Source organism: Rhinoderma darwinii, chromosome 1 (assembly GCF_050947455.1).
Source record: "Rhinoderma darwinii isolate aRhiDar2 chromosome 1, aRhiDar2.hap1, whole genome shotgun sequence".
Lineage (NCBI taxonomy): Eukaryota > Metazoa > Chordata > Amphibia > Anura > Rhinodermatidae > Rhinoderma > Rhinoderma darwinii.
Window position 1 is genome coordinate 393,682,472 of NC_134687.1, and position 13,983 is coordinate 393,696,454.

The window sequence follows — 13,983 nt, forward strand, 5'->3', positions numbered from 1 at the left end:
AAAAGTTAATTATTATGAAGAAACTAACCTCTCCCTGTACAAGAACCACCAACTGTAACTAGTTATTTTTGACCTTCCAAAATCCTAATAAAAGGATAAGGGACTATATGTTATATGAGCTGATGTTCCAGGTACTGACCCTATAGGGCATTATCTATAGTTTATCTGGCCAACTTCACTTATGAAGATAAATTGGCATTAGAAATAGGTTACAGTGATAAAAATGAATGGTTAGCCTGGATGGGATGCACTGCAATCCAAAATAATAGAACTAACTGTAACTAACTTACACAAAAGCCAGGCCTTATCTGGGTACTATACCTTTCAGGCTATCAGATAAGGCGAACCCACAAGATCTGCAATGCATGTTATCTTTATATAATGCATCATATAATCCCGGTGATAAATTATGTAAGACATTCTCTTTATTGTACCCACCTGTGGGGAGAGATGAAATCCCTCCCCTAGTAGTTGCTTACCCAGGCAATTACACCTGCTTTCTGAGGAATGGGCAAGGTAAGAAAGTAGGGAACCTCACTGAACCTGTCTATCCCTGGAGGTTCCTTTGACCATAGGATACACATAGATGAAATAGGAGTACCCCGAGGGGGGCCAAATGAGTTTAAGGCCCGAAATCATATTGCATCAGGGTTCGAGTCTATACTTTTCTGGTGGTCTACAATAAATAAGAATGTCGACTGGATTAATTATATTTATTACAATCAACATCCAATAAAAAATGGCAACGTTTCGACCCGTGACAAGTGGAGGGTCTTTCTCAACGCTCCACTTGTCACAGGTCGAAACGTTGCCATTTTTTACTGGATGTTTGACCAATAAAAGAACATATTGATTGAAACTTGGGAGACGTGTGCTGCTGTTCACTACGCTTTTACTGAGGATTACATTACATCAGACTGGGTTTGTCTGATTTTACAGCGTGACACCGCTCCTGATAACGGGATTTGTGCTGTTTCAAATACTTACTTTTTTGGATATCCTGTGGGTATGTCATATATGTCCCTGATGGGAAAACCCCTTTAAGACGCTTTTGCTGACACACCGCGATTGCGCACTACACAAACCGCAGTTCTGCACATATGCTACACACGTGTCACGGCCCTGCTGCGCTTACAACATCCGTGTGCGTGGACGCTACACACATGCATGGCCCTGCTACACATGTGGCCAGAGGCATAACTTGAAGCTCTGGGGCCCCAATGCAAAATCTTTAACAGGGCCGTATCTACCATATATTATTTATAATACTAGCGTCTTCCTATGCGACTTAGGGGCTTTTGGGCCCCCTCAGGCTCCCGGGCCTGGGTGCGACTGCTACCTCTGCACCCCTTATAGCTACGCCCCTGCACATGGCTCTGCTACACACACGGCCCTGCTACACGGACGCTTCGCACACGGCCCTGCTACACACAAAAACACACAACCCTTTTGCACTGACGCTCCACGCACGGCCCTGCTACACGAACGCTACACACACAGCCCTGCTACACGAACGCTACACACACAGCCCTGCTACACGAACACTACACACACAGCCCTGCTACACGAATGCTACACACACAGCCCTGCTACACGAACGCTACACACACAGCCCTGCTACACGAACGCTACACACACAGCCCTGCTACAAGAACGCTACACACACAGCCCTGCTACACGAACGCTACACCCACAGCCCTGCTACACGAACGCTACACACACAGCCCTGCTACGCGAACGCTACACACACAGCCCTGCTACACGAACGCTACACACACAGCCCTGCTACGCGAACGCTACACACACAGCCCTGCTACGCGAACGCTACACACACAGCCCTGCTACGCGAACGCTACACACACAGCCCTGCTACGCGAACGCTACACCCACAGCCCTGCTACGCGAACGCTACACACACAGCCCTGCTACGCGAACGCTACACACACAGCCCTGCTACACGAACGCTACACACACAGCCCTGCTACACGAACGCTACACACACAGCCCTGCTACACGAACGCTACACACACAGCCCTGCTACACGAACGCTACACACACAGCCCTGCTACACGAACGCTACACACACAGCCCTGCTACACGAACGCTACACACACAGCCCTGCTACGCGAACGCTACACACACAGCCCTGCTACATGAATGCTACACACAAAAACACACGGCCCTGACAGACACACACACACACACACCACACCACACCACACACACACACACACACACACACACACACACACACACACACACACACACACACACACACACACTTTTGATGCAGTTTTTTGCTCAGTTTTTGAGACAAACACAGGAGTGGACACAAAAGAAAGAAGATGGGTCAGTCTTGTCTTTATAACTTTATTTCCTTTTTGACCTACTTCTGGCTTTGGCTCAAAAAACTGCCACAAGAACTGCATCAATTCTGTGTGTGATCCTGGCCTTTGTGATGACACATACAGCAGAGCTCTACAGTTTATATCTATCCCCGCACACAACACTGTTTTAAGGGATCATGAAGTGTAGAAATCTGTACTTTCTGCTCACATGCTGCCACTTCACATAAACACAGTGCCTAGAGCCTGACTCCTCCCCATCATGTGACCGAACACGGACGGAGTCATGACGTCACCAAAGGTCCTGTGTGATTCCTGCAGGATGAGATGAAGTCAGCAGCTGCACCCGGAAACAAGGGATACACATATATAACATGAAAGTAATGGCGTCTTGTACATCAGTGTATGAGTACAGGTCACACAATGCGGTGCTGTGACATCTAGGAGCACTTTACCTGTGAAGTAAATGCATGTCCTCTATGGTGTTATTTTACTAGTGATCTTGTATGTGTCTTCACGTGTAACATTAATGTTTTGTAGATATCTGTGAGGACAAGCGACCATCTAAGTACAAAACCTGTAAACATGGATGCACAAGGCAAGTACATTGTCGTAGAATAAAATGTATATCCGAATCTCGAGAGCCCAGGCAATTTCATCCACACAGTGGAGCAGCTGCCTTTCATAACCAATCAGGTTCCAGTTCTCATTTTTTGGGAATGTAATAACCGCTACACCCTACATTTTCAGCAGCTTAAAGGCTATGTGAACCTTTGAAAGGAAACTTTTTTTTTTTTAATAAAAAGGTGTATCCGTGTGTTTTGTGTAACTTTTTACTAAATTTTTTTTGTAACTTTTTCTTTTAGATACAGCTGCTCTGTATTCTCTATACAGAGCAGCTGTATCTAGGGCTCAATCTTGCCCCTGTCAGCTCTGCGGGACTGACGGGTTCAGTGAGAGCGTGTCCTGCGTGTCCCTGACATGCAGGATCCACCTGTAACAATCACATCTAAGTTTATAACACTAAGGTTATGTTCACACGAAAACCGGCTGTAAAATACGGAGCTGTTTTCAAGGGAAAACACCCTCTGATTTTTCAGCCGTTTTTTAAGCATCAAACATTTTTTTTATGCGTTTTTTGGCGGCCGTTTTTGGAGCTGTTTTTATATTGACACGATGAAAAATGGCTCCAAAAACAGTTTAAGACGTGACGTGCACTTCTTTTTACGGGGCTTTTTATAAGTCGTGTGAACATACCCTAAGGCTTCCTTCACACGACTTTGTTCGGCTCGTGAGATACGGACCGTATGTCCCAGACCGAACACGGTTCAGGGAGCCGGACTCCTAGCATCATGGTTATCTGTGATGCTAGGAGTCCCTGTCTCCCCGCGGCAATACTGGCCTGTACTGTAATCATTACGAGGCACTTTTTATTTCGGCAGCGTCAAAATACCACACGTATAAACTCCACAGCGTATTTCCCATTGAAATCAACGGGAAGCTGTTTGAAGGCATATTTTATGTGTATTTTGGACTGCAATACGAGCGTTTTAGGCTCCAAAATATGCCGTGTGTATATGGCTGCAACCCAGTGCAGGTAGCATACAGAGGTCACTGACAGTTCAACTGTTGCAGGAGAGATGCATGCTGCAAACCTAACATTTCAATTTTTTTAGCTGTGCGAATTAGGGTGTTCATGTTCCCACAGGCAGAATCTGCAGAGGAATCTCATAAATCCGCAGGTAAATCAGACACATGAAATCCGCAGCAAGTCGTGTTTCCGCTCCTCCAAATGCCGTGGAAACACAATGTGACTAAAAATCATTTGATTTTCTGCAGCAGTTTTACCTGCGTATTTAGGCCGTGTTCACATGGGGCGGATACGCTGCGTAAAAGCACGCAGCGTATCCACCCTGTGCGCCGCAGGGTATTCCGGGCGAAAAAGCGCACCAAACTGTGGTGCAGTTTTTCGCCCGGAATGTCCGCTGCAGAAAAAAGCTGCATTAACTGGCCATCTAGAGGGCCAGCCTCCTGCGATGACATTTCATCCCAGGAGACCGCTGCAGCGGCGGTCACATGGAATGAAGCGTCATCCCATGAGACCAGCCCTCTGACGTCATACAGGCCAGCCTGGGATGATGTTTCCCAGGAGGCTGCGCTGGAGGGAGGAATACAAGCTTAGGGTAAGTATGAGTTGTTGTTTTTTCTGAATTGCAACAATTGCTGTTTTTCTTGCGGGATTTACCTCCCCATTGAATTCAGTGGGGAAAACCCACAACAAATAACCAGCGTATATGCAAATACAATTGACGTTACAATCTGCATGTGTTACACGCGGATTATGCCGTGGATTTCACCCTTTGCATTTCAGTGGTGATAAGTACTGCAAAAGTCAACAAATATACTGCTGCAGATTTTAAAATTCTGCACTGAAAATCTTTAGCAAATACGCTAGATGTGAGCCTTTTATGCAACTACAGCTTATGCAATCTTCCAGTACACATTTGGCTTCAATTCTTCAAGATCTCTGCTTGCTGTAAGGCCCCATGCACATGACCGTAAAAAAAACTCAGTAATTGCTGACCGCGATACGGTCCGCAATTACGGATCCACACGGTTCTATTGGCCGCGGACACCTTTCCGTATCGCTACGGATAGGTGTCCGTGCCGTAGAACTGTTCCGGGAATTATGGAGCATGTCCTACTTTTACTTTGTATGGGAGCACGGCACGAAAATGCGGCCAGTGGCCTGCGTGCCCGCAATTGCTGGCTGTGATTACGGGCACGGCTCTGTGCGTGAGGCCTAAGTGAGTGTTGAATTTTTTTCTTGCATTCAGAGGCTGTTTTTATTCTGCTGACACTAGTGCTTTGCTGGCAAGGCCATGTTCGCAAATTTCAGTTGCGTTACAGGTCAGCATATGCACAAGAAAACCTTGGATTTGTGGAGGATTTGTCCATGAATTTCACCACATTCACGTGAATTTTACTATATTTTAATGTGGATTTTGGTACCTTACAGCGCACCAGAGCTCTCTTGTAACAAACAATTCAACTGTGTGAGCTCATTGTAAGCTCATTTTTCCTCGTTCTGAAGTATTGTGTTTCTGTATATATTTTGTTGAAGTCTTTGTGCTTCCTACAACCATGAAATGTGCAGCATTAAAGGGAATGTGTCACTAGAATATAAGTGATTACACATTCTCAGGAAATATTATACATTAGATTCTAATTTATAACATTTCCATGTGCTGGCCACTAGAGGGAGCAGTTCCCAAAATTGCAGCATGGTCACTGTGGTAAAGCAACCTCATTGATTTATGCTGCAAATTTGGGGTGGACACACTCTCCTCTAGTGTCCTCACACAACCCCCCCCTCCCTTCTTCTGGCTAATGCCAGGAGAGGGAGGGGTTGAATTCTTCAAACCTCCTACACTGTGTGCCGCCATTTTCTGAGTGACTGCACATGATGGGATTAGATACAGGGCTCAGCAGACAGTATCACACAGTCGCACATCATACATGAACATACATTACCTGCTCCTGCCGCCGCCTCTGCTGGTCTACCAAAGTTCTTGCCGCCTACGCTACTCTTCCTTGCTTCTGAACATATGGCCGGAAGTCGTCCTCTTACTGTCTGCAAGCGGCTTCCGTTCCACATGAAAATGGCGCCGGATTTCGCTCTACGAACGAGCTTCGTTCTGGTCTGTGTGGGAACTGCACATGCGCAGTTCACACACAGACGGCGCACACTTCTGAGAATGGAACGGCTCCCGTTCGCATTCTCTATGGGGTTGTATGTGCCGTATAGCATCTCTGTATGTGTCGTTAATCAACACATACAGAGATTAAATAAAAATGGCAGCCCCCATAGTGAAGTAAAAGTATGAATACAGTAAAAAGTAGAAAGTGACAACACAAATAAATAAAATTTTCGTTTACATTATAATAAAAAATAAATAAATCATGACACCTTCCCTTTAACTGGTTGCCGACACAGGACAAGAATGCTCGTCCTGAGCGGCGGATACTTCGCGCATTAGGACGAGCATACTCGTCCTGTGTGACAGCTGTCCCTGCGTGCGATCGAGAGCGGGGCAACAGCTGTAATACACAGCCACGGCCCCGCTCTGACAGCGGAGAGGAGAGAAACATCTTCTCTCCGCCGTTAACCCTTTGAACGCCGCGATGAAAGCTGATCACGGCGTTCAAGGAGAGGGGACTGCACTTTGATCGCGTCACAGAAAATAACTGACGCGATCAAAGCCAACAACTCGTATGGCCAGACAGCCCAGGGTTCATTGAAGGACCCCAGGGCTGTCTGAACATATTTCCTGTTGTTAGGGCATACTGAGGTATGCCCTAACAACTGCCTGTGTACAATCAGTAACAGGCTAATGTACTGGCATATAGATCTATGCCAGTACATTACAGTTACAAAATAAAAATGATAAATCCCTTTATGGGATTAAAAAAAAAAGTTAAATGAATGTAAACATTTTTTTATGATAAATAAATAAATAAAAAGTAAATAAAATACACAGAAACACACATTTTTTATAATAAATAAACTTTTTAAAATATAAGTCCCAAAACATGAAATAATATAGACATATTTGGTATCGCCACGACCGTAACAACCTGTACAACAAATGTATAACATTATTTATGATGATCGGGGTATGGTGTAAAAAAAATAAATATTAAAACTGCTGCGCAACTGCTTTTTTCCTGCATTTTCGCCAAAATACAAATTTATAGAAATTAAACGATAATGTATTTGTACCAAAAAATGGTACGTACATAAAGTACAACTCGTCCCGCAAAAAGCAAAGTCTCATACAACTACGTCGTACAAAAAATAAAAGCGTTATGAGCGTCGGGATGCAAAGAGGGAAATGTAAAAAAATTGCTCTGTCCTCAAGGCCAAAATTGGCCGTGTCCTTAAGGGGTTAAGTAATATGTTGGCACTTTATAAAATAAGAATAATACTAGATATTACTCCACATCACAAGATGCTTGAATCCTGTACAATGTTTAATGATGGATTAATATGAGCTTTTTTATCATTTGTACATTGACAATTTTTTAAAACACAGTTGTACTTTTTTTTTTGTGGTACCACCACAGCTTTAGGCCTTATACACACTGCTGTATTATGGACCCGTGTAGTACAGATCTTTAATACAGCATCCCTAGCCCATACTGCACCTCAGTGTGCCTCTGAATGTGTACAGAGGCACACTGAGGTTTTTATTGTCATACATGAGAAAAGCAACAGTGGCATGCACCATCACATGCCGTGTTATGGAGGTATAATGTCTAATACATGATAAAAAAATGATTGGTGACATCAGGGGCTTTAATGGCAGCCATGTCCTGTTGTCACTTTTGGAAACCCAAGAAAGAAAAAGGAGATGTAGCAAATAAACCATTTTACAATTTTAGGTTTTACAAAGTACCAGCTACAAATATTCATATAAGGAAGGAGAGAAGCTTGACTATGTTGTGTTGCTGAGCATGTGGGGGGGGGGGGGGAAGCCATACTTTCTATGATTTATAACAGTACCCACATTTACATATTGTGTTTCACATACTATTCTAGGCTTGTGGAACATCAACGATCAGTGCTTAGCTCCTTACTCTGAGAATGGTGAGCTTAAAGAAGCCGTTATAAAGTCCATTCAATGTAAAGAACCGGACCGATCATATGCCGTGATTTCATTTTTGGATGCCAAAGAAAAGAAGGTCCCTTTTTCACAACTTTGTAAAGTCTCAAGCTCTAGCAGCTACTGGAACACATCCATGTTCGATGATGAAGATCTGGAGAAACCTCATTTCCCAGGCAAGAAACAGACAGCCCCCGCAGCAGATTTTCAATTATCAAAGACTGGAGTTTGTGTTCCTTACACTATCAATCGATATTTACGTGACTACCAAAGAGAAGGTGCGCAGTTCCTGTATGAACACTACGCTCAGTCTACAGGATGCATACTCGGTGATGACATGGGTCTTGGGAAGACTATACAGGTGTGTATTCTCTTGTCATTGATGTACTCTGCTTTTACTATACGTTGTTCTGTCATTTATTTGAACATGTAGGTAATTGATCTTGTAATACACATGAAGAGCTCATGATTTGTAACATATTTGGTGTCAACTTTATATCCCTGGGAGCTTATTTTAGGGCACTGCAGCTGAGGTGAAATCCTAGAGTTATGCGCCAGCAACAAATCTCTAGGCACTTTACTGGGTACTGTGAGATCTTGGTTTTGTCAAACCTTGGTACATGTAGTTCATACTTATAGTTGTGGGCAAGAAATGTGGCCTTCTGAGCAGAAACATTACTTGTTCCCAAATTGAAAATCTGTAACTGGAGGCCCCCATCTACTATGTTCCATTTCTAATACTGGTGTCTTCTTATGTGGCAGAGGAGCTTTTGGGCCAGCTCTGGGTCCGGGTGTGATTGCTACCTCTGCACTCCCCTTCCCTGCACAGCGTGATATCCGCTCCATACAGCTTCTCTCCTTCCCTGCACAGCGTGATATCCGCTTCATACAGCTTCTCTCCTTCCCTGCAGAGCGTGATATCCGCTCCATACAGCTTCTCTCCTTCCCTGCACAGCGTGATATCCGCTTCATACAGCTTCTCTCCTTCCCTGCACAGCGTGATATCCGCTTCATACAGCTTCTCTCCTTCCCTGCACAGCGTGATATCCGCTTCATACAGCTTCTCTCCTTCCCTGCACAGCGTGATATCCGCTTCATACAGCTTCTCTCCTTCCCTGCACAGCGTGATATCCGCTTCATACATCTTCTCTCCTTCCCTGCACAGCGTGATATCCGCTTCATACAGCTTCTCTCCTTCCCTGCACAGCGTGATATTCGCTTCATACAGCTTCTCTCCTTCCCTGCACATTGTGATATCCGCTTCAATCGCGAGATCACGCTGTGCTTACACTTTTGTCTGCAGCACCTTCAACACATCACCTCAGCGCTAATTCAGAAAGACGGCCCCTGGTTGAGCGCAGAGGCGATGTGTTGAAGGAGCTACTGCCAGAGGTGTAAACACAGCGTGATCTCGCGATTGAAGCTGATATCACGCTGTACAGGGAAGGAGAGAAGCTGTATGGAGCTGATTGAACTGCTTCTTGTTGTCATTATAGTATAATGACATGTCATCCAGCACTGCGCCATTCGGTGGCAGGCAATCACTATGGTCTACAGTCGCCATAGTCAAATGATGCGATGCTGTGGAGGACGACACGTTATCGCACAGCATTGCCGACAAGAAAGGGGGGAACGCTGGTGAGTAGTAGTGCGGAAAGCTATGTACTTTTAACTATTATTAAAATAAATAGATTACTACAATGACCATTCAGTATGACAAATGTGCAATAATAGGAGAAAATCTAAAGAGTGCAACTCATTTACAGCACTGTACCTGAAGGTCCACTCTGAAGTGGGAGGGTTAGTTTCCCTACAATATTTTACTGCACCGTGTCTGATGTAAAGACCACACTTAGGGTATGTTCACATGGGTCGGAATTTCTGCGGAAAATTCCATGGCAAATTTGCCCCAGATTCCGCAACGAATTAAACCTGAAAGTCTGCACCAAATCGTGCTGCGTTAATCGGGCAATAGAAAAAAAAAAGACATTACACCTCCCCTGTTGCTGCCGTAGCGATGCATACCTGCTCCCCTGGCAGGTCTCTGTGCAGCCGGCCTCCGGTGATGACATTTCGGCAGATGAGACTGCTGCAGCCTGTGATCACAGGAGGCAGTCTGCACAGACTAGCCGGGGAGCAGGGACACATTGTTACGGAAGCGAGGAGGTCAGTATAGTTGTTTTTTCATTTTAAAGTGGAAAAAGTGTATTTATTCTATTTGTGGATTTTGCTGCATATATGCAGCTAATCCGCAGCAAAATCCACAGCATTTTGCATTTGTTTTGGATTTTGTCTTCCCTATTGAACTGAATGGGGGAAAATCTGCAACAAATACGCAGAAAATATTTTCGCAGTGTATGGGTGAAATTTGTTAAAATTTTATCCACTTTACTGCTACTGTAAGGGTATGTTCACACTGAGTTTTTTTGCAGGCAGAAAACTCTGCCTGGAAAAATCAGCTCTGTTTTTTTTAAAGTGGTTTTGCACCACACGCGTTTTTTGCCGCGTTATTTTGCCACGGTTTTATGAGGCGGTTTTTTTCCTATTCCACAGACAGAGGGAAAAACCGCGAGCGGTCTTTGCTGAAAATCGCAGCAAAAAAACGCGGCAAAAAATGCATTTATTTCCGTCTCCCATTGATTGCAATGGGGTTTTTGAGGCGGAAAACGCCTCAAGATAGGGCATGTCGCTTCTGTTTCTTCCCCCGAGCGTTTTTTTTTTTTTTTGCTCTCAGGGAAAAAACGCCTCCACCTCCCATTGAAATCAATAGGAGGCAATTTCGGCTGTTTTTTGACGCGTTTCCCGCTGCAAAAACTGCGGCAAAAAACTCTGTGTGAACAGGACCTAATACGCTGCGTATTTATCCCTCACAAATCCGGACGGAAACTTAGCAGCAATTACGCTACGTGTGAACGTAGCCTTAAAACAATGCAAATCATGACGGCAAGCTCGGTTCAGACATTGGGCCAGCAAAGAATGCTGGAAGATTTCCACTCTGAAGCTTGCAAAATGAATCATACAAATCTAGAATATAATATAGGCTCAGAATCAGTACAAATTAAAGAGTAACTGTCGTTTCAGGTGAATTTTTTTCTGTTTCAGTAGTTTTTACTGAGTTTTCAATGTAAAATATCATGTACAAAACAGTAGTACATTTTAGTGCTGTACAATCAATCCAACTTCGTTTGACAAGCATGTAAGAGAAATAAAATATAAAGTAATAAAAGCAGAAAAGGGGAGAAACTTTATGTAAAAAAAAGAAAATATAGTATAAAACCATAGGAACCTTTCACCTGCCCATACATGTGCAGCATATAATGGGCAGGGCTGCACAAACCCTGGGGCACTTTACATTTTTCCCCTACCCTCCTCCGTTATTTAGATATCGGTGCCGTTATATTTGGCGCCAATATTGAAATAACCCCTGAACTGTCAATGGGGCGTGTAATTGGCAAGGGGGCGTGTAACACCGCTGTGACCCTTTCCAATCACCTACCGACCGTGCCACAGCAAGAGCTGGAGAGAGGAGAGCGTGTGTGTGCTCGCACGTGCAGTTTGGAGCTGTGCGCCCACGCTCTCACTCCCTCTTCAGCCTCTGGCAGACAAGAACGACAAGACTGTGTGATCTCTTGCGAGAGTTCACACAGTCTTGTCCTTGTCTGCCGAGAGCTGAGGAGGGAGTGAGAGCGTGGGCGCACAGCCCTGAGTTGCACATGCGCACACACACACGCTCGTAATGGCACCGATATCTAAATAATGGAGGAGGGTAGGACATTTTTTTAAAGTGCCCCAGGTTTTGTGCAGCCCCTGTCTATTACAATCTGCACTCCACTGCACGTGTATGGGGAGGTGAAAGGTTCCCTAAGTACAATCCAAGGCATTATAGGAGTGGCAAAGTCGGAAATTTTCCAGTATTTCCAAGAATTTCAGAACTGAGCACATTTATGTTGTTTTACATGAAAAGATATATTCATATTTAGAATTATTGTTTCGTTTGGGGATAGAGGAGAATTGACAATTTTGATGAGCTGGTAAGTGGAGAAAAAAAAAAAAGCATTTTTCTGTAAAAAAAAAGTGTCTTATGTGGCCATGTACTGTTGATTTATGGAAAAAGTTTAAATGATGGTAACTCTTTAACCTCTTTCCTGCCCTCTGACGTAATATTACATTGCGGGAACAATGCAGCTCCCACGAACTTACAAGATAGTATGTCACAGTGATGACAAATATAAAATATAATTACAAATCCACTCTTTCCCTTACAAAGTCCTTTTTATTATGGAAAATAAAAAAGCGAAAACTATGCACAATTGGAATCGCCACATTTCTAATGACCCGTACGAAAAATATTCATATTATTAATATCGCTAGGTGAACACCGTAGACATAAAAAAAATCCTAAATTTATGTTTTTTGTTCGTCCTGTCCAAAAAACAGAATAAAAAGTGATCACAAAGTCATATGTCAATAGAGGGGTTTCCCTCTATAAGACAGAGTAGAGGGCCACTACAAAGAGCAGCTGTCTGGAGGACTTGACACATTATGTCCGTACATAAATGGACCATTGATCTCAATTGCTGCTATATGACTCCTCGTTTCCCCTGCAACATTGATCTGTGAGCGGCTGCATTCACTGGCAACCGTTGATCAACAGGGTTTCCAGCAATGGGGAAGGCCCCGCAATCTGCTTATTGGCCTTTGACCTGTAAATAAAAAGGGGATTCTGAGTGTAACATGTTTTCAGCATATTATCTAATGGTTTTCTATGTGTGTGTGAATAAAGGGAGACAATGCAATGCAAAAACTAAATTGAAAGTGTCTTCGCTGGTGCTAAAATGTACCTTCTTGCTTTAGGTTATATCATTTCTAGCTGCTGTGTTACACAAGAAGGGCACACGAGAAGACATTGAGAATAATAGGCCTGAGTTTCTGCGGAGAACAATGAAAAAGGAACACTCAACAGCGTCTACTAAAAGGGTATGGATATTAAACGTATGGTTTTCATTGCGGTGTCCTGCAGATTTGTGCACGACGTTAACTGGGACTGTGCACTGCTCCCGCAAATCGGATGAATTTGTTAGCTCCATGCGTGCAATCAAATTTATTTGTGGTACTGAACTTACTGTGATTGCCATTTCCGATACCGAGTGATAAGAGGCACTTACAAAAAAGACCCTTGTTTTAGTGCCCTGTTTACAAATTCAACTTGTGCTTGAATTTAGTGTGTAGTCCCCAAAATGTCCATTCAGGTGGACTACACAATGGGTGTTCTTAGTGCCCCTTTAGTTCCCTCTTAGTTAACTGTTTATAGGCATTTTCTGTTTCATGACATTATAACACGAGTAACAAGAGCACAGAAGCAATTCTATATGGTCAAAGCTGAGATTTGTGATGGCTTTACTGCCATTGGTTAACACACATGAACATATAAGTTGAAAATGTAACATTTTTTATCACCATTTGTGACGACTGTGGGGGAGGTTTACCCACTGGACCGCTCCGCCGTAGCGGTGTAGCAGCTTTCCAAACAAAAGTCAAAATAGTCTTTAGGACTTGGATAGAAGACTTGGGGGACCCTTGACTTGGGGGACCCTTGACTTGGGGGACCCTTGACTTGGCGGGCGCTTGATTTGGCTGACTCTTTACTTGACTGACACTGAAATAGCGTAGACGTCTGGGCCCACGTGCATCGGGCAAAGACGGTGAACTTGACTCAGACACTATACTTCACACTGGAACTTAAACACAATTACTGGATATGGGATACGGGATACAGGAAACAGGATACGGACAACAGGATACAGCTAAGGAACCGTTTGCAGAACAAACATGGGAAGACACAACAACGTTCAGGCAAGGAGGAAGAGGGCAGAGACCTTTTTATAGTCCAGAGTGCGTTTTGGGTTTGGGTAGGGACAGTTTTACTGGTGAGTGTGATGGCCCTTTACGGCCGGGAACGTGCACCCTAGAGG

At 44.1% G+C, this 13,983-nt stretch overlaps 1 protein-coding gene across 2 annotated transcripts in view; it reads left to right on the plus strand.

Moving 5' to 3' along the window:
• The first annotated feature begins 2,535 nt into the window (after positions 1 to 2,535).
• ERCC6L2 (ERCC excision repair 6 like 2) overlaps positions 2,536 to 13,983 on the plus strand; it is a 147,465-nt gene continuing 136,017 nt past the window's right edge. Inside the window, exons 1-4 of one of the 2 annotated variants that reach the window (XM_075828822.1) lie at positions 2,536 to 2,807; positions 2,886 to 2,943; positions 7,948 to 8,372; positions 12,866 to 12,988. In XM_075828822.1, the coding sequence (XP_075684937.1) occupies positions 2,931 to 2,943; positions 7,948 to 8,372; positions 12,866 to 12,988 (561 nt within the window). In that variant the 5' untranslated portion in view covers positions 2,536 to 2,807; positions 2,886 to 2,930. The remainder of the gene's footprint in view (positions 2,808 to 2,885; positions 2,944 to 7,947; positions 8,373 to 12,865; positions 12,989 to 13,983) is intronic. The other variant, XM_075828821.1, reaches the window with a different exon arrangement.